This window comes from Mustelus asterias, chromosome 30, assembly GCF_964213995.1.
Source record: "Mustelus asterias chromosome 30, sMusAst1.hap1.1, whole genome shotgun sequence".
NCBI lineage: Eukaryota > Metazoa > Chordata > Chondrichthyes > Carcharhiniformes > Triakidae > Mustelus > Mustelus asterias.
In genome coordinates, this window is record NC_135830.1 from 18,035,993 (window position 1) to 18,057,046 (window position 21,054).

At 48.6% G+C, this 21,054-nt stretch overlaps 2 protein-coding genes across 2 annotated transcripts in view; both read left to right on the forward strand.

Annotated features, from left to right (window-relative positions):
• LOC144480927 (uncharacterized) overlaps positions 1-2,549 on the forward strand; it is a 13,729-nt gene extending 11,180 nt beyond the window's left edge. The window contains exon 5 of the mRNA XM_078200551.1: positions 2,469-2,549. Coding sequence (XP_078056677.1) covers positions 2,469-2,549 — 81 coding nt within the window. The remainder of the gene's footprint in view (positions 1-2,468) is intronic.
• LOC144480811 (uncharacterized) overlaps positions 1-21,054 on the forward strand; it is a 992,083-nt gene that overhangs the window by 935,495 nt on the left and 35,534 nt on the right. The gene's annotated exons all lie outside the window — the stretch shown is intronic.

A 21,054-nucleotide genomic window follows, 5' to 3' on the forward strand; every position in this document is an offset into this window, starting at 1 on the left:
GATACAACCCAGAGAGAGACCATAATTATAGCAGCAGAATTAGGCCATTCGGCCCATCGAGTCTGCTCCACCATTCAATCACGGCTGATAAGTTTCTCATCCCCATTCTCCCGCCTTTTCCCCATAACCCCTGATCCCCTTATTGACCAAGAACCTATCAATCTCTGTCTTATAGACACTCAGTGACCCCCCCCCTCCTCTGCGGCAAAGAGTTCCACAGATTCACCACCCTCCGGCTGAAGAAATTCCTCCTCATCTCAGTTCTAAAGGATTATCCCTTTACTCTGAGGCTGAACCCTCGGATCCCATCCCTCCCACGAATGGATACATCTTCCCCACGTCCAGGTCTTTCATAGAATCCTTACCGTGCAGGAGGAGGCCATTCGGCCCATCGAGTCTGCACCAACCACAATCCCAACCAGCCCCTATTAACTAACCTCTCTTAAATTCACCAATGGAATTTAAATTCCTGCACCCTTTGATTTGATTTATTGTCACTCATATTGGCATACAGTGAAAAGTGTTGTTTCTTACGCGCTTCACAGAGCATACCGTTCATAGAGAAGGAAAGGAGAGAGTGCAGAATGTAGTGTTACAGTCATAGCTAGGGTGTAGAGAAAGATCAACTCAATGCGAGGTAGGGTCTATTCAAAAGTCTGACAGCAGCAGGGAAGAAGCTGTTCTTGAGTCGGATGGTACGTGACCTCAGACTTTTGTATCTTTTTCCCGACGGAAGAAGGTGGAAGAGAGAATGTCCGGGGTACGTGGTGTCCTTAATTATTCTGGCTGCTTTTCCCGAGGCAGCGGGAAGTGTAGACAGAGTCAATGGACGGGAGGCTGGTTTGCGTGATGGATTGGGCTACATTCACGTCCTTTTGTAGCTTATTGCGGTCTTGGGCAGAGCAGGAGCCCCATACCAAGCTGTGATACAACCAGAAAGGATGCTTTCCATGGTGCATCTGTAAAAGTTGCTGAGAGTTGTAGCGGACATGCCAAATTTCCTTAGTCTTTTAGAAAGTAGAGGCGTTGGTGGGCTTTCTTAACTATAGTGTTGCTGTCCCATCTTCATCAAAACATTGCGCTATGAACTGCCGGATTCAATTGTTACAGGTCAATGCTGTTTATGTTCATGATGTTTTAATCTATTTTATTGTGACCCAATTCATTTTAACCAGTTTGTACATATAATTAATGTTTTCAGAATTTGTCTGTATTCTTATTTAAACCAAATAAATTATCTATTTACATTTAAGGAGTTAAATGTAAAGTTAAAAGGAGTTCTGGTGCTGTTTGTATTTTCGAGATTTAGGAGATATTAGATTTTTTTTCTCTCTCTCTGTCTTTTTCTGTCTCTCGCTTTCTCTCTCTCTGTGTCTCTCTCTCTCTCCCTCTGTCTCTGTGTCTCTCTCTCTCTCTCCCTTTCTGTGTCTCTGTCTCTCTCCCTCTCTCTACATGGGTGGCACGGTAGCACAGTGGTTAGCACTGCTGCTTCACAGCTCCAGGGTCCCGGGTTCGATTCCCGGCTCGGGTCACTGTCTGTGTGGAGTTTGCACATTCTCCTCGTGTCTGCGTGGGTTTCCCTCCGGGTGCTCCGGTTTCCTCCCACAGTCCAAAGATGTGCGAATTAGGTTGATTGGCCATGCTAAAATTGCCCCTAAGAGTCCTGAGATGTGTAGGTTAGCGGGATTAGTGGGTAAATATGTGGGGGTAGGGCCTGGGTGGGATTGTGGTCGGTGCAGACTCGATGGGCCGAATGGCCTCTTTCTGCACTGTAGGGTTTCTATGATTCTCTCATCTCGCTGTCAGTGTCTCTCTGTTTCTATCTGTCTCTCTCTCTCCCCTCTCTGTCAATGTCACTCTCTCTCTCTCTCTGTACCTTGACCTGTCTATGACTCACCTCGCACTCTCCCTCCCTCTCCCCACTCTGTCTGTCGTCCTGTCTCTATCTCTCTTTGTCTCTCCTATCTCTCTTCCTCTCTTGCTCTGTCAGTGCCACACTCTCTCTCTGTCCTTGTCTCCATGTCTGTCTGTTTTTCCTATCTCTCCCTCACTCAGTCCCTCTGAGTCTATCTCTGTATCTCTATCTCTCCCTCTCTGTCTCACACTCTCTCACTTCCCTCTCTCTCTTTTTTTAAGTATTAATGTCACAAATAGGCTTACATTAACACTGCAATGAAGTTACTGTGAGAATCCCCTAGTCGCCCACACTCCGGCGCCTGTTCGGGTTACACTGAGGGAGAATTTAGCACGGCCCAATGCACCCCAACCAGCACATCTTTCAGACTGTGGGAGGAAACCGGAGCACCCGGAGGAAACCCACGCAGACACGGGGAGAATGTGCAGACTCCACACAGACAGTGACCCGAGCCGGGAATTGAACCCGGGTCCCTGGCGCTGTGAGGCAGCAGTGCTAACCACTGTGCTACCGTCCCACCCTATGTGTTTATAATTATTCATTTGTTACCTAGAGCTCTGTGATCTTGAGATCCAATATTAATTTGATATTAATGTGTGGACTCATCTCCCCTTCGTGTGGGAAGCTGGACTAGACGGTCTTTATTGCCAAGAATTAAGTACTCATCTAATCGATAGACTTGATTGTTTCGATGTTAGATGTTATAATCTTTGCACTTGTGGATATCAAGAACCTACCTAATGTCCAAACATGGTAGAGGTCCCCCAGAAGGGGCTAGTTAGGAGTGAGATCTCTTAAGACTTTACTACACGATGTGGCAATGTTATCCCCAGGGGTAAGCTAGAATATTTCAGGTTTATTAATGATATTACATTCAACATGCCACAATCATCCCAATGCCATTAACTGGGCTAAACTCCAACTGCAGGGAATCATTGACGATTATACTTACAGAATTGCTCCTGAATCACGGACACAAAATATAAGAAGTATACTGGGAGATATCGGGGGATTATCTGGGAGTTCAAACTCGGTAGTCAATTCAGTACAACTGTCTGAACTGAATAGCTGCTCCTCCCGAGCTGCCACAGAAGTTGGAAAGGGACTGCCGTATGGAGCTCATGGACCGGGTATGCACTGACCCACTGTAGATCCAGTAAGAAGTTTAACAACACAAGGTTAAAGTCCAACAGGTTTATTTGGTAGCAAAAGCCACACCTCGTGAACATCACCACCACCGACCTGGAAAAAAGCTTCCCACCGTTCACCCTATCTATGCCTTTCATAATTTTATACACCTCTATTAGGTCACCCCTCATCCTCCGTCTTTCCAGTGAGAACAACCCCAGTTTACCCAATCTCTCCTCATAACTAAGCCCCTCCATACCAGGCAACATCCTGGTAAACCTTCTCTGCACTCTCTCCAAAGCCTCCACGTCCTTCTGGTAGTGCGGCGACCAGAACTGGACGCAGTATTCCAAATGCGGCCGAACCAACGTTCTATACAGCTGCAACATCAGACCCCAACTTTTATACTCTATTCCCCGTCCTATAAAGGCAAGCATGCCATATGCCTTATTCACCACCTTCTCCACCTGTGTTGCCACCTTCAAGGATTTGTGGACTTGCACACCTAGGTCCCTCTGTGTTTCTATACTCCTGATGACTCTGCCATTTATTGTATAACTCCTCCCTACATTATTTCTTCCAAAATGCATCACTTCGCATTTATCCGCATTAAACTCCATCTGCCACCTCTCCGCCCAATTTTCCAGCCTATCTATATCCTGCTGTATTGCCCGACAATGCTCTTCGCTATCCGCAAGTCCAGCCATCTTCGTGTCATCCGCAAACTTGCTGATTACACCAGTTACACCTTCTTCCAAATCATTTGCATATATCACAAATAGCAGAGGCCCCAGTACAGAGCCCTGCGGAACACCACTGGTCACAGACCTCCAGCGCTGTTCCCCTGAGCTCCACAATGACAAGCTGTTGGAGCAAATTCCGAATAGAACCATAGAACCCCCACAGTGCAGAAAGAGGCCATTCGGCCCATCGAGTCTGCACCGACCACAATCCCACCCAGGCCCTATCCCCATATCCCTACATATTTACCTGCTAATCCCTCTAACCCTCGTATTTACCCACTAATCCCTCTAATCTATGCATCCCGGGACACTAAGGGGCAATTTAGCTTGGCCAATCAACCTAACCTGCACATCTTTGGACTGTGGGAGGAAACCGGAGCACCCGGAGGAAACCCATTTAATCGTGTAACTGAAGGGACAACTGAAACCACTGAGGCCCAAGTCAAAGGACACGTGTGTGATAATCTCGCCAGAGATCTGAGAGATGAGGTTCGGTCTGACTTTGAAGATTTGAGATTTGGAACCGTTCCCTGACATTTATTTACCTCGCTGTATGAAATAAACTTTCTTAATATTCACCAGGACGGACATTCCTGGGGCGGCACAGTGGTTAGCGCTGCTGCCTCACAGCTCCAGGGTCCCGGGTTCGATTCCCGGCTTGGGTCACTGCCTGTGTGGAGTTTGCACATTCTCCTCGTGTCTGCGTGGGTTTCCTCCGGGTGCTCCGGTTTCCTCCCACAGTCCGAATGATGTGCAGGTTAGGTGCATTGCCCATGCTAAATAAATTGCCCCTTAGTGTCAGTGGGACCAGCTAGGGTAAATGCATGAGGTTGTGGGGATAGGGCCTGAGTGGGATTGTGATTGGAGCAGGTTCGATGGGCCGAGTGGCCTCCTTCTGCACTGTAGGGATTCCATGATTCACAAAAGGAGTACATTTTAACCAGGATGTTGCCTGGTATGGAAGGGCTTAGTTATGAGCGGAGATTGGGTAAACTGGGATTGTTCTCCCTGGAAAGACGGAGGATGAGGGGGTGACCTAATAGAGGCGTATGAAATTATGAAAGGCATAGATAGGGTGAACGGTGGGAAGCTTTTTCCCAGGTCGGTGGTGATGTTCACGAGGGGTCATAGGTTCAAGGTGAGGGGGGGGGGAGGTTTAACACAGATATCAGAAGGACATATTTTACACAGAGGGTGGTGGGGGCCTGGAATGCGCTGCCGGGCAAGGTGGTGGAGGCGGACACACTGGGAACGTTTAAGACTTATCTAGATAGCCACATGAACGGAGTGGGAATGGAGGGATACAAAAGAATGGTCTAGTTGGGACCAGGGAGCGGCGCGGGCTTGGAGGGCCGAAGGGCCTGTTCCTGTGCTGTATTGTTCTTTGTTCTTTATTGGGTAATTGGAGTCCATGCCAAGTCTCTGTAGAACAATCCAGTCAGTCCCATTCCTCCTCTATATCCCTGTTCCCCTGCACTTTTATTTCCTTCAACTGCTCACCCAAACTTGTCTGTAAATCAATGATTTTTTCTGCTTCCACTGGTGAGTTCCAGCCCAGGAGCACTCGCTGTGTCATTAAAGCTTCACCTGACACCCAGTCTGCCTGCCTGGGTATAGATGTAGAAGTTTTAGTTACTAGCACGCCTGAAGGTTTTCTTTTCCACTGCAGGACAAGACAACAGGAGTCGGGATCAGATTAGTGATTAATGATTAATTAATGATTCTAATTAGTGATCACTCGACTGGGAGAAGGTCCAGTGAGGAAGGTATAAAACCTTATTGTGGCATTTCCACAGGAAAACACATCCAACGGGATCTTTAAGGATAACAACAAAGAACAGTACAGCACAGGAAACAGGCCCTTCGGCCCTCCAAGCCTGTGCCGCTCCTTGGTCCAAACTAGACCAATCGTTTGTATCCCTCCATTCCCAGGCTGCTCATGTGACTATCCAGGTAAGTCTTAAACGATGTCAGCGTGCCTGCCTCCACCACCCTACTTGGCAGCGCATTCCAGGCCCCCACCACCCTCTGTGTAAAAAACATCCCTCTGATATCTGAGTTATTCTTCGCCCCTCTCACCTTGAGCCCGTGACCCCTCGTGAACGTCACTTCTGATCTGGGAAAAAGCTTCCCACCGTTCACCCTATCTATCCCCTTCATAATCTTGTACACCTCTCTTAGATCTCCCCTCATTCTCTGTCTTTCCAGGGAGAACAACCCCAGTTTACCCATTCTCTCCTCATAGCTAAGACCCTCCATACCAGGCAACATCCTGGTAAACCTCCTCTGTACTCTCTAAAGCCTCCATGTCCTTCTGGTAGTGCGGCGACCAGAACTGGACGCAGTACTCCAAATGTGGCCTAACAAGCGTTCTATACAGCTGCATCATCAGACTCCAGCTTTTATACTCTATACCCCGTCCTATAAAGGCAAGCATACCATATGCCTTCTTCACCACCTTCTCCACCTGTGTTGCCACCTTCAAGGATTTGTGGACTTGCACACCTAGGTCCCTCTGTGTTTCTATACTCCTGATGAGTCTGCCATTTATTGTATAACTCCTCCCTACATCATTTCTTCCAAAATGCATCACTTCGCATTTATCCGGATTAAACTCCATCTGCCACCTCTCCGCCCAATTTTTCAGCCTATCTATATCCTGCTGTATTGCCCGACAATCTTGCTCTGAGATAGTTACAGGTTTGAATCATTCGGGACAGAGGAAAGGGGCTGGGTTCACCAAGCCGGGTCTAAAGGATACATGACCCATGGGGAGGATCTGGAATATTTGAGCAGGACCGAATGCTGCTCAGAATCAGAGCATTACATCGTGTGTGCCTGCTGGGCCCTCCAGCCTCTCAGGAGCACCAGCAAGATAATCATTGCTATTTTACCATTGAAGGAGACATTTAAAGCAGTACAGGTGGACTCAGTGATACATAATCACCCCAGAGACAGAGATAATCTCAGGGGCTTTACTCTGTGAAAGCAATCACAGTGTTTTGGCTGCAAGTGACAGACTCACTGACCATGGGAGACTTCCAAGCGTCTGGAAAAACATCGGGATACTTAGAACATAGAACAGTACAGCACAAAACAGGCCCTTCGGCCCACGATGTTGTGCCGAGCTTTATCTGAAACCAAGATCAAGCTATCCCACTCCCTACCATCCTGGTGTGCTCCATGTGCCTATCCAATAACCGCTTAAATGTTCCTAAAGTGTCTGACTCCACTATCACTGCAGGCAGTCCATTCTACACCCCAACCACTCTCTGCGTAAAGAACCTACCTCTGATATCCTTCCTGTATCTCCCACCATGAACCCTATAGTTATGCCCCCTTGTAATAGCTCCATCCACCCGAGGAAATAGTCTTTGAACGTCCACTCTATCTATCCCCTTCATCATTTTATAAACCTCTATTAAGTCTCCCCTCAGCCTCCTCCGCTCCAGAGAGAACAGCCCTAGCTCCCTCAACCTTTCCTCATAAGACCTACCCTCCAAACCAGGCAGCATCCTGGTAAATCTCCTCTGCACTCTTTCCAGCGCTTCCACATCCTTCTTATAGTGAGGTGACCAGAACTGCACACAACACTCCAAATGTGGTCTCACCAAGGTCCTGCACAGTTGCAACATAATCCCACGGCTCTTAAACTCCAACCCCCTGTTAATAAAATTTGTTTGGTGCCTGGTGGGATGATACGTTGATGAAACACTGGGGAAAGTGGTCCAACAGGCCATGTGGGAGGCTGTGGAAATTCCCCATGAGAATGACAGGCGCTCCAAAAAACAAGACAGAGCACAGGTGAACCTCACTACCCAGACTGCCACCAGACTGAAACTATTGGGCAGACACCATTGGTGGGACGGATTTGTTCCGGGAATAGCAGGAACTAAGTGGTGGGAAATAATCAGGATGGGGATGACCATCAGGACTGGGGGGGAATGTTATTATGGGCCACATGTTATCATAGAGCATCTATTAAATTGCCAGATCTGGCAGTCCCTCACCATACACCCTGTTAAAAAGAAGAAAGGGGAAGTTAGAAGCTGAAATTTACAGCAGGATAGTTTAGGCTGTCTCCCGAAGCTGGAAGACTGGCCAGCTGAAGGACTCGGAGAGGTGTTCTCAACATTATATTGGCCTTTTTGGGTGGTCATCTAATGGCCAAAAGGGGTCTGAAAGGGTTAATAATCACACAAGTTTCAAAATCACATAAACTGCTATGAAAAAAACCCACGACACCACACAACCCTGCCACAGCAACCTCTGCAAGACGTGCCGGATCATCGACGCGGATGCCACCATCTCACGTGAGAACACCATCCACCAGGTACACGGTACCTACTCTTGCAACTCGCCCAACGTTGTCTACCTGATACGCTGCAGGAAAGGATGTCCCGAGGCATGGTACATTGGGGAAACCCATGCAGACGCTGTGACAATGGATGAATGAACACCGCTCGACAATCACCAGGCAAGACTGTTCTCTTCCTGTTGGGGAGCACTTCAGCGGTCACGGGCATTCGGCCTCTGATATTCGGGTAAGCGTTCTCCAAGGCGGCCCTCGCGACACACGACAGCGCAGAGTCGCTGAGCAGAAACTGATAGCCAAGTTCCGCACACACGAGGACGGCCTCAACCGGGATATTGGGTTCATGTCACACTATCTGTAACCCCCACAGTTGCCTGGACCTGCAGAGTTTCACTGGCTGTCTTGTCTGGAGACAATACACATCTTTTTAGCCTGTCTTGATGCTCTCTCCACTCACGTTGTTTGTATCTTAAAGACTTGATTAGCTGTAAGTATTCGCATTCCAACCATTATTCATGTAAATTGAATCTGTGTCTTTATATGCTCTGTTTGTGAACAGAATTCCCACTCACCTGAAGAAGGGGCTTGGAGCTCCGAAAGCTTGTGTGGCGTTTGCTACCAAATAAACCTGTTGGACTTTAACCTGGTGTTGTTAAACGATAAATGGAAGAACCATAAAGGGTGTAGAGACGCAGAGGGACCTGGGTGTGCAAGTCCACAGATCTTTGAAGGTGACGTCACAGGTGGAGAAGGTGGTGAAGAAGGCATATGGCATGCTTGCCTTTATAGGACGGGGCATAGAGTATAAGAGTTGGGGTCTGATGTTGCAGATGTATAGAACGTTGGTTCGGCCGCATTTGGAATACTGCGTCCAGTTCTGGTCGCCACACTACCAGAAGGACGTGGAGGCTTTGGAGAGAGTACAGAGGAGGTTTACCAGGATGTTGCCTGGTATGGAGGGGCTTGGTTATGAGGAGAGATTGGGGAAACTGGGGTTGTTCTCCTTGGAAAGACGGAGGATGAGGGGAGACTTAATAGAGGTGTATAAAATTATGAAAGGCATAGATAGGGTGAACGGTGGGAAGCTTTTCCCTGGGTCGGTGGTGACGTTCACGAGGGGTCATAGGTTCAAGGTGAAGGGGGGGAGGTTTAACACAGATATCAGAAGGACATATTTCACACAGAGGGTCATGGGGGCCTGGAATGTGTTGCCGGGCAAGGTGGTGGAGGCGGACACACTGGGAACGTTTAAGACTTATCTAGACAGCTATATGAACGGAGTGGGAATGGAGGGATACAAAAGAGTGGTCTAGTTTGGACCAGGGAGTGGCGCGGGCTAATTGTTCCTTGTTTCTCGTTTCAAGGCTTCATTCTATGATCATCTTGCTGGTGCCAGTACAGAGCGAGACTGCGGATAGTTGGGAACCTGTCTCGGGGGCAGGGAATTCATATGGTGTTCGTGGAAGTGGAAATGACTAGGGTTGGGAAGCATTTTCCGATCAGGGCCATTGTGATCTCCTGGACTCGTTTCGATCGCCTCAGGGGGTCGGAGAGGAATTTCCCAGATTTTTTTTCCCCATATTGGCCCTGGGGTTTTTCACTCTGGGTTTTCGCCTCTCCCTGGAGATCACATGGTCTGGAATGGGGGGGTGGGGGTGAGTTAATAGGTTGTAATGAACAAAGCATCGTAGCTGTGAGGGACAGCTCGGTGGATAGGATATTGGTATGTAGATAGGCTGGAAAATTGGGCGGGGATCCTGGATTCAGGATTCAATCCTGGACCGGGGAGCGGCGCGGGCTTGGAGGGCCGAAGGGCCTGTTCCTGTGCTGTATTGTTCTTTGTTCTTACTATGAAAAAAAACCACAGGTCTTTATTGAAGGAGACCCAGATTAGTGTCAAGGCATGGTTACAAGGGAGACAACCCCAGAGTATAGGTTTATCTAACAAAGGCTCTTAGTCTGAGAGAGTTCATTAAATCAGACATCTGGACATGAGAGAGATAATGGAAATGTGGAGTTGAGGTTACAATCAGAACAGCTGTGTACGTATTGAAGGATGGAACAGGCTTGAGAGGCCGAGTGGCCTACTCCTGCTCCTAATTCCTACGGGATCACATCCTTTATAATAGATTGTAACATTTTCCCTCCTACTGATGTCAGGCTGATGGGTCTGTGGTTCCCGGTTTTCTCTCTCCCTCCTTGAACAGTGGGGTTACATTTACCACCTTCCAATCTGCAGAAACCATTCCACAATCTATAGAATTTGGAAGGATGACCACCAATGTATCCACTATCTCCTCAGCCACCTCTTCCAACACTCTGGGATGCAGATCATCAGCTTTTGGGGATCTATTCACTTTCAACCCCATTAATTTCTCCAGTACCATTCACTCACTAATACCAATCTCTTCCAGTTCCTCATGCTCACTGCTCCCTTGATTTGCTAGTGATTTGGGGATGGTTTTTGTATCTTCCTCCATGAAGGCAGACACATAAGAAGATAAGAAATAGGAGCAGGAGTAGGCCATCTAGCCCCTCGAGCCTGCCCCGCCATTCAATAAGATCATGGCTGATCTGAAGTGGATCAGTTCCACTTACCCGCCTGATCCCTATAACCCCTAATTCCCTTACCGATCAGGAATCCATCTCTCCGTGATTTAAACATATTCAACGAGGTAGCCTCCACCACTTCAGTGGGCAGAGAATTCCAGAGATTCACCACCCTCTGAGAGAAGAAGTTCCTCCTCAACTCTGTCCTAAACTGACCCCCCTTTATTTTGAGGCTGTGCCCTCTAGTTCTAGTTTCCTTTCTAAGTGGAAAGAATCTCTCCACCTCTACCCTATCCAGCCCCTTCATTATCTTATAGGTCTCTATAAGATCCCTCCTCAGCCTTCTAAATTCCAACGAGTACAAACCCAATCTGCTCAGTCTCTCCTCATAGTCAACACCCCTCATCTCCGGTATCAACCTGGTGAACCTTCTCTGCACTCCCTCCAAGGCCAATATATCCTTCCGCAAATAAGGGGACCAATACTGCACACAGTATTCCAGCTGCGGCCTCACCAATGCCCTGTACAGGTGCAGCAAGACATCTCTGCTTTTATATTCTATCCCCCTTGCGATATAGGCCAACATCCCATTTGCCTTCTTGATCACCTGTTGCACCTGCAGACTGGGTTTTTGCGTCTCATGCACAAGGACCCCCAGGTCCCTCTGCACAGCAGCATGTTGTATTTTCTTTCCATTTAGATAATAATCCAATTTGCTATTATTTCTTCCAAAGTGAATAACCTCGCTTTTGTTAACGTTATACTCCATCTGCCAGATCCTCGCCCACTCACTCAGCCTGTCCAAATCTCTCTGCAGACCTTCTACGCCCTCCACACGATTCACTTTTCGACTTATCTTTGTGTCGTCTGCAAACTTTGTTACCCTACACTCAGTCCCCTCCTCCAGATCGTCTATATAAATAGTAAATAGTTGAGGCCCCAGTACCGATCCCTGCAGCACGCCACTAGTTACCATCCGCCAACCAGAAAAGCACCCATTTATTCCGACTCTCTGCTTCCTGTCGGATAGCCAATCCCCAATCCACGCTAACACCCTACCCCCAACTCCGTGTGACCCAATCTTCTGCAGCAACCTTTTGTGAGGCACCTTATCAAACGCCTTTTGGAAATCCAAAAACACCGCATCCACCGGTTCCCCTCCGTCAACACAGTGTTTAGTTTCTCTGCCATTTCCCCATTCCCCATTATAAACTCTCCTGTCTCTGCCTGGAATGGACCCACTTTTGTCTTTCCTAACCTTTTCTTTTTCACATACCAATAGGAGCTTTTCCAGTCAGTTTTTATGTTTCTCTCCAGTTTGTTCTCATATTCTATTTTCTCTTTCTCAGTTTCTTGTCCCTCCTTTGCTGAATTCTAAAACAAGTTCCCAATCCTCAGGCTTGCTCCTGTTTTGGTCACTTTATGAATTTCTTCTTTTGATCTAATGGAATCTTTAACTTTACTTGTTGGCCACAGTTACACCAATTTTCCTGTTGGATTTTCGTTCCTTAAAGGAATCTATATTGGAAATATGTAACGATTCCTTAAATTCTCGTGATTACCTGTCTCCCATCATACCTTTTGATGTAGTTTCCCAATCTAACGCGGCCAACTTACCCCTTATACCTTGATAGTTTCCCTCTGTGTGAAACACCCAGATAAATTATATGGAAGAACCATGTCACCACCACAACCCATCTCCATGGCAACGTGGCATGCTTCAGAGGGTTGGAAACAGAAATGCAAATTAAATATGTATAAACTTACAAACACACTTCCATTCCAGGGTCCCGGGTTCGATTCCCAGCTCGGGTCACTGTCTGTGTGGAGTTTGCACATTCTCCTCGTGTCTGCGTGGGTTCCTCCGGGTGCTCCGGTTTCCTCCCACAGTCCAAAGATGTGCGGGTTAGGTTGATTGGCCAGGTTAAAAATTGCCCCTTAGAGTCCTGAGGTGCGTAGGTTAGAGGGATTAGTGGGTAAATATGTGGGGGTAGGGCCTGGGTGGGATTGTGGTCGGTGCAGACTCGATGGGCCGAATGGCCTCCTTCTGCACTGTAGGGTTTCTATGATTTCTATGATTTCTATGATTCAGTAATCCTTGAGTAATATGACACTAAATATTCACGAAAAGGGTCAAAGAACATCAGCCTTTGGAAGCAAAGTCATGAGTCCGGCAAGTCCAATAGAAACTCTCTGATCTTCCCACTTCACCAAATGAACAAGGTTCAGTCCTGGATGTGGTTAACAGCAATAACTGCAAAATCCAACCCCGACAATTACTTGTGAACTCGCTGGTGTCTCTGCAGGCCAGATAATTGAGTGAATCCCTTTCCACACAGAGAGCAAGTGAACGGCCTCTCCCCAGTGTGAACTCGCTGGTGTCTCAACAGGCCGGATTTCTCAGTAAATGCTTTCCCACATCCCGAGCAGGTGAATGGCCTCTCCACGGTGTGAATTCGCTGTTGTCTTAGCAGGTTGGCTAACTGAGTGAATCCCTTCCCACACTGAGAGCAGGTGAATGGTCTCTCCCCGGTGTGAATTCGCTGGTGACTCAGCAGGTTGGCTAACTGAGTGAATCCCTTCCCACAAAGAGCAGGTGAATGCTCTCTCCCCAGTATGAACTCGTTGGTGACTCAGCAGGATAGATAATGTAATAAACCCCTTCGCACACTCAGAGCAGGTGAATGACCTCTCCCGTATCAGCCATGATCTTGTTGAATGGCGGGGCAGGCTCGAAGGGCCAGATGGCCTACCCCTGCTCCTATTTCTTATGTTCTTATGTATGCAAAGAACAAAGAACAATACAGCACAGGAACAGGCCCTTCGGCCCTCCAAGCCTGCGCCGCTCATGTGCCCAACTAGACCATTCGTTTGTATCCCTCTATTCCCAGTCTGTTCATGTGGCTATCTAGATAAGTCTTAAACGATCCCAGCGTGTCCGCCTCCACCACCTTGCCCGGCAGCGCATTCCAGGCCCCCACCACCCTCTGTGTAAAATACGTCCCCCTGACATCTGTGTTGAACCTTGCCCCCCTCACCTTGAGCCCGTGACCCCTTGTGTTCGTCACCTCCGAGCTGGGGAAAAGCTTCCCACCGTTCACCCTATCTATGCCCTTCATAATTTTATACACCTCTATTAGGTTGCCCCTCATCCTCCGTCTTTCCAGGGAGAACAACTCCAGTTTACCCAATCTCTCCTCACAGCTAAGACCCTCCATACCAGGCAACATCCTGGTAAACCTTTTCTGTACTCTCTCCAAATTCCAAATTTGGGCGGCACGGTAGCACAGTGGTTAGCACTCCTGCTTCACAGCTCCAGGGTCCCGGGTTCGATTCCCGGCTCGGGTCACTGTCTGTGTGGAGTTTGCACATTCTCCTCGTGTCTGCGTGGGTTTCCTCCGGGTGCTCCGGTTTCCTCCCACAGTCCAAAGATGTGCGGGTTAGGTTGATTGGCCAGGTTAAAATTGTCCCTGAGATGCATAGGTTAGAGGGATTAGCGGGTAAATATATGGGGATGGGGCCTGGGTGGGATTGTAGTCGGTGTAGACTCGATGGGCCGAATGGCCTCCTTCTGCACTGTAGGGTTTCTATGATTCTATGATTTCAAAGCCTCCACGTCCTTCTGGTAGAGTGGCGACCAGAACTGGACACAGTATTCCAAATGTGGCCTAACCAACGTTCTATACAACCGCAACATCATGCACTTGCTGGTGTATTTGCAATTTTGATAACTGAGTGAATCCCTTCCCACACTCAGAGCAGATGAACGGCCTCTCCCCGGTGTGTATTCGCTTGTGCTTTTGCAGGTGGGATAACTGAGTGAATCCCTTCCCACATTCAGACCAGGTGAAGGGTCTCTCCCCAGTATGAACTAGTGGAGGTGTCTGCAGATGGGATAACTGAGAATCATAGAAACCCTGCAGTGCAGAAGGAGGCCATTCGGCCCATCGAGTCTGCACCGACCACAATCCCACCCAGGCCCTACCCCCACATACTTTACCCGCTAATCCCTCTAACCTACACATCTCAGGACTCTAAGGGGCAATTTTTTAACCTGGCCAATCAACCTAACCCGCACATCTTTGGACTGTGGGAGGAAACCGGAGCACCCGGAGGAAACCCACGCAGACACGAGGAGAATGTGCAAACTCCACACAGACAGTGACCCGAGCCGGGAATCGAACCCGGGACCCTGGAGCTGTGAAGCAGCAGTGCTAACCACTGTGCTACCGTGCCGCCCTCTGAGTGAACCCCTTCCCACATTCACAGCAGGAGATCAGCCTCTCCCCAGTGTGAAGTCGCTGGTGTGACTGCAGTCTGCAAAACCGACTGAATCCTTTCCCACACTCAGAGCAGGTGAATAGTTTCTACCCGGTGTGAACTCGCTGGTGTTTCAGCAGAGTGGAGGAGTTCCTGAATCCTTTCCCACACTCAGAGCAGGTGAATAGTTTCTACCCGGTGTGAACTCGCTGGTGTTTCAACAGAGTGAAGGAGTTCCTGTATCCCTTCCCACACTCGGAGCAGGTGAATGGCTTCTCCCCAGTGTGAAGTTGCTGGTGCTTGTGCAGGGTTGGATGAATCCCTTCCCGCACTGGGAGCAGGTGAATGATCTCTCCCTGGTGTGAACTCACCAATGTGTCTCCAGGTGGTATAACCGAGCGAATCCCTTCCCACACACAGAGCAGGTGAACGGCCTCTCCCCGGTGTGACTGCGGCAATGAGTTTCCAGCTCAGATGGGGATCTGAATCCCTTCCCACAGTCCCCACATTTCCACGGTTTCTCCATGGTGCTGGTGTCCTTGTGACTCTCCATGTTGGGTAAAAAGTTGAAGCTGCGTCTAAGTAGAGAACACGTGTAACATTTCCATTCACTGGGAATTGTGCAATGTTTCTTCAAGCTGTTTAACTGTTTAAAGCTCTGTCCACAGGCAGTGAACTGGAACACTCTCACTCAGGTGTGTGTGTGTCACACAGATATTTAAAATCTTTTCGAGTAGACAGAACTGAAAAACATTTCTCCTTCTGGATTCAAAGGCTGATGATATATAGTTGTCCATTCACTCCATCTCCTATCTGTTCCGGATAACATTTGATTCCGTGCCTTTTTCTACCGCGCGGAGGCGTTTCCTGTGCGGGCTGCTGCTGCACACCTTCCACTACCGCCTCCTCGCCTATCGCCCGGATACACCTTGGCGGGCCTTGTTGCCGCCGGGCGGCGGAGGTCCCCGCTGGAGGTCCCTCTACGGAGGGATCTCCCCCAATTACGTCGGGGACCTGGGGTGGAGGGTGACGCACGCAGCAGTTCCGCACAACCGTAGGATTCACTGGTTCACGGGCTCCGAAGACTGCCCTTTCTGCGGCCTTGTGGAGTCCGTGGACCATGTCTATGTTGTGTGTCCTAGGCTGCACTCCCTTTATGTTTTCCTAAAGAACCTTTTGTTGATGTTTTGTTTGCACTTCAGTCCCACGCTCCTGATCTACGGACACCCGGTGCGGAGAGGGGAGGGTCGGGATGGCGACCTCCTCGTGAACCTGCTCCTGGGCCTGGCGAAACGCGCCATTTACCGGTCCAGGCAGCGGGCGATCGAGGGGGCCGTCCATCCTGACTGTCTGCCCCTCTACCGCGGCTACGTTCGCGGCCAGGTGTCCCTGGAGAGGGAGCATGCGGTGTCCACGGGCGCGGTTGACGCCTTCCGCGCCCGCTGGGCACCGCAGGGGTTGGGGTGCGTTATCGACCCTAATAATCACATTTTAATTTGATGTTTTTAAGTTTCCTTTATACTTTGATTTCTGTTCGGGCTGTTCCCCCTCCTTTTGGGGAGCTGCCCCTTTTACTTTGTCCTGATTTACTTTGAGTTTGTTTATTTGGTTTGACCTTAAAAGAGGCCAACATCTATGAGTAAAACACTTTCTTTTCTCCCCTTTCCATTTCTTTTCTCATTCTGGGGGAAATTGGGGACTTGCAGCAACTGAAGGGAAAGGAAGTGAATCCAGGGAGGGTGCAGACTCTGGGAAGGTTGGCCCAGGTCTCTTTCTCTCTCCCACTTAAACCGGAAAATGACCCATTTATGCCACTGTTTCCTGTTAGCCAAACTTCTATCCATGCCAATATGTTACCCCGCAGAATGAACTTTTATTTGCTGCAGTAACCTTTGCCTTATCAAATGCCTTCTGGAAATCTACTGGTTCCCTTTTATCCAATTCCCGATGGGGAATTATAGAAAATTGAACAACACATCAACTACCTCACTCTGTTAAGACCCGAGAATGAAGCCCAGCAGGACCCGAGGACCCATCAGGCCACAGCTCCAACAGTTTGCTGAGGACCACTTCCCTGGGAATTGTGCTTTTTCAGAGTTCATCCCACACTTCTGTTTTCTGATTTCCAGCTGCGTCTGAGTTTTAACTGTATCCTCTATTGTGAAGACCGAGGCAAAATACTTGTTCAATTCATCTCCCAGCTCCTTATTTTTCATTATCAATTCCTGGACTCACTTTCTATAAGACTCTTAAGAAATGAGGTAGAGCAAGTGACTGAAGTGTCAATCCGGGGAACATTGTGTCAAGTGACCAGAACACTATTAGTATTAAAATAGTTTTTAAAAAGTTAAAAGTTTTATTTATTAGTCACAAGTAGGCTTACATTCACACTGAAATTAAGTTGCTGTGAAAGACCCTTAGTCGCCATGCTCTGGGGCCCCTTCAGGTGCATAAGAACATAAGAAATAGGAGCAGGAGTAGGCCATCTAGCCCCTCGAGCCTGCCCCGCCATTCAATAAGATCATGGCTGATCTGAAGTGGATCAGTTCCACTTACCCGCCTGATCCCCATAACCCCTAATTCCCTTACCGATCAGGAATCCATCTATCCGTGATTTAAACATATTCAGCGAGGTAGCCTCCACCACTTCAGTGGGCAGAGAATTCCAGAGATTCACCACCCTCTGAGAGAAGAAGTTCCTCCTCAACTCTGTCCTAAACTGACCCCCCCTTTATTTTGAGGCTGTGCCCTCGAGTGTGGAATGAGCTGTCGGATAAAGTGGTAAATGCTTTTAACATTTAAGAAAAACTTGGACGGGTTCATGGATGAGAGGGGTGTGGAGGGATATGGTCCAAGTGCAGGTCAGTGGGACTAGGCAAAAAATGGTTCGGCACAGACAAGAAGGGCCAAAAGGCCTGTTTCTGAGCTGTAATTTTCTATGGTTCTATGGTTCTATAGTTCTAGTTTCCTTTCTAAGTGGAAAGAATCTCTCCATCTCTACCCTATCCAGCCCCTTCATTATCTTATAGGTCTCTATAAGATCCCCCCCTCAGCCTTCTAAATTCCAACGAGAACAAACCCAATCTGCTCAGTCTCTCCTCATAATCAACACCCCTCATCTCTGGTATCAACCTGGTGAACCTTCTCTGCACTCCCTCCAAGGCCAATATATCCTTCCGCAAATAAGGGGACCAATACTGCACACAGTATTCCAGCTGCGGCCTCACCAATGCCCTGTACAGATGCAGCAAGACGTCTCTGCTTTTATATTCTATCCCCCTTGCGAGATGCACTGAGGGAGAATTTTAGCATGGTCAATTCACCTAACCTGCGCATCTTTGGAATACTGGAGGAAACCTGGAGAGTCAGGGAGAACGTGCAAACTCCACGCGGACAGTGATCCAAGCCAGGAATCGAACCAGGGTCCCCGGTGCTGTGAAGCAGCAGTGAAATCATAGAAACCCTACAGTACAGAAAGAGGCCATTCGGCCCATCGAGTCTGCATCGACCACAATCCCACCCAGGCCCTACCCCCATATCCCTACATATTTACCCACTAATCCCTCTAACCTACACATCCCAGGACTCTAAGGGGCAATTTTAGCATGGCCAATCAACCTAACCCGCCCATCTTTGGAATGTGGGAGGAAACCGGAGCACCCGGAGGAAACCCACGCAGACACGAGGAGAATGTGCAAACTCCACACAGACAGTGACCCGAGCCGGGAATCGAACCCAGGACCCTGGAGCTGTGAAGCAGCAGTGCTAACCACCGTGCCGCCATTGGTTAGGGAAAAAAGATTGGACCGGCCCACAGGCTGAGGCCCTAAATTGGAGCCGGGCCCATTTTGTGGGCATTAGGCAGGATCTATTAGGCGTTTGAAGGGAAAGGAACGATTGGCTAATGGGAACAAAGAACAAAGAATAATACAGCACAGGAACAGGCCCTTCGGCCCTCCAAGCCCGCGCCGCTCCCTGGTCCAAACTAGACCATTCTTTTGTATCCCTCCATTCCCACTTCGTTCATATGGTTGTCTAGATAAGTCTTAAAAGTTCCCAGTGTGTCCGCCTCCACCACCTTGCCCGGCAGCGCATTCCAGGCCCCCACCACCCTCTGTGTAAAATATGTCCTTCTGATATCTGTGTTAAACCTCCCCCCCTTCACCTTGAACCTATGACCTCTCGTGAACGTCACCACCGACCTGGGGAAAAGCTTCCCACCGTTCACCCTATCTATGCCTTTCATAATTTTATACACCTCTATCAAGTCTCCCCTCATCCTCCGTCTTTCCAGGGAGAACAACCCCAGTTTACCCAATCTCTCCTCATAACTAAGCCCCTCCATACCAGGCAACATCCTGGTAAACCTCCTCTGTACTCTCTCCGAAGCCTCCACGTCCTTCTGGTAGTGTGGCGACCAGAACTGGACGCAGTATTCCAAATGCGGCCGAACCAACGTTCTATACATCTGCAACATCAGACCCCAACTTTTATACTCTATGCCCCGTCCTATAAAGGCAAGCATGCCATATGCCTTCTTCACCACCTTCTCCACCTGTGACGTCACTTTCAAGGATCTGTGGACTTGCACACCCAGGTCCCTCTGCGTATCGACACCCTTTATGGTTCTGCCATTTATCGTATAGCTCCTCCCTACATTATTTCTACCAAAATGCATCACTTCGCATTTATCAGGATTGAACTCCATCTGCCATTTCTTTGCCCAAATTTCCAGCCTATCTATATCCTTCTGTAGCTTCTGACAATGCTCCTCACTATCTGCAAGTCCAGCCAATTTGTGTCATCCGCAAACTTACTGATCACCCCAGTTACACCTTCTTCCAGATCGTTTATATAAATCACAAACAGCAGAGGTCCCAATACAGAGCCCTGCGGAACACCACTAGTCACAGGCATCCAGCCGGAAAAAGACCCTTCCACTACCACCCTCTGTCTTCTGTGACCAACCCAGTTCTCCACCCATCTAGCCACCTCCCCCTTTATCCCATGAGATCCAACCTTTTTCACCAGCCTACCATGAGGGACTTTGTCAAACGCTTTACTAAAGTCCATATAGACGACATCCACGGCCCTTCCCTCGTCAACCATTCTGGTCACTTCTTCAAAAAACTCCACCAGGTTAGTGAGGCATGACCTCCCTCTCACAAAACCATGCTGACTATCGTTAATGAGTTTATTCCTTTCTAAATGCGCATACATCCTATCTCTAAGAGGCTTTTAAAAGTTTTTAAGTGTGATATCAAGAGTCCAGGGGCAGTATATTCCTGTTAGGATGAAGGGAAAGAATGGTAAATTTGGGGATCCCGAACTGACAAGGGACATTGAGGTTCTGATCAAGTAAAGGAAGAAAACATACAGCGAGTTGAGGCAATCGGGGACAAGTGAATCACTCGATGACTATAAAAAGTGTAAGAGAACTCTTAAAGGGAAATCAGGAGGGCAACAATAGAGCATGATATAAATATGGCTGGTAAGGTTAAAGAAAATCCCAAGAGGTTCTAAGCTGTATTAAGAATAAAAGGGTGGCTGGAGAGAGAATAGGTCCCCTTGAGGAACAGCATGGCCATCTGTTTCATAGAATAGAAACCCTACAGTGCAGAAGGAGGCCATTCGGCCCATCGAGTCTGCACCGACCACAATCCCACCCAGGCCCTACCCCCACATATTTTACCCGCTAATCCCTCTAACCTACGCATCCCAGGACTCTAAGGGGCAATTTTTTAACCTGGCCAATCAACCTAACCCGCACATCTTTGGACTGTGGGAGGAAACCGGAGCACCCGGAGGAAACCCACGCAGACACGAGGAGAATGTGCAAACTCCCACACAGACAGTGACCCGAGCCGGGAATCGAACCCGGGACCCTGGAGCTGTGAAGCAGCAGTGCTATCCTTGAACAACGGAACAACATTAGCCACGCTCTAGTCTTCCAGAACTTTGTGGAAGTCTGGTGGTTTGTGGAGCCACAGGGGATGGGTGAGATCTTTAATGAATGTTTCTCCTTGGTTTTACTGAGGAGAACATCATGGGTGCTAAGGGAAAGAAGGGAAACAAGCTGTGATGTCTTGGGCCAGATGCATATTACTCAGGAGGGTGTGTCTGCAGCCTTAAAGTGCATTAAA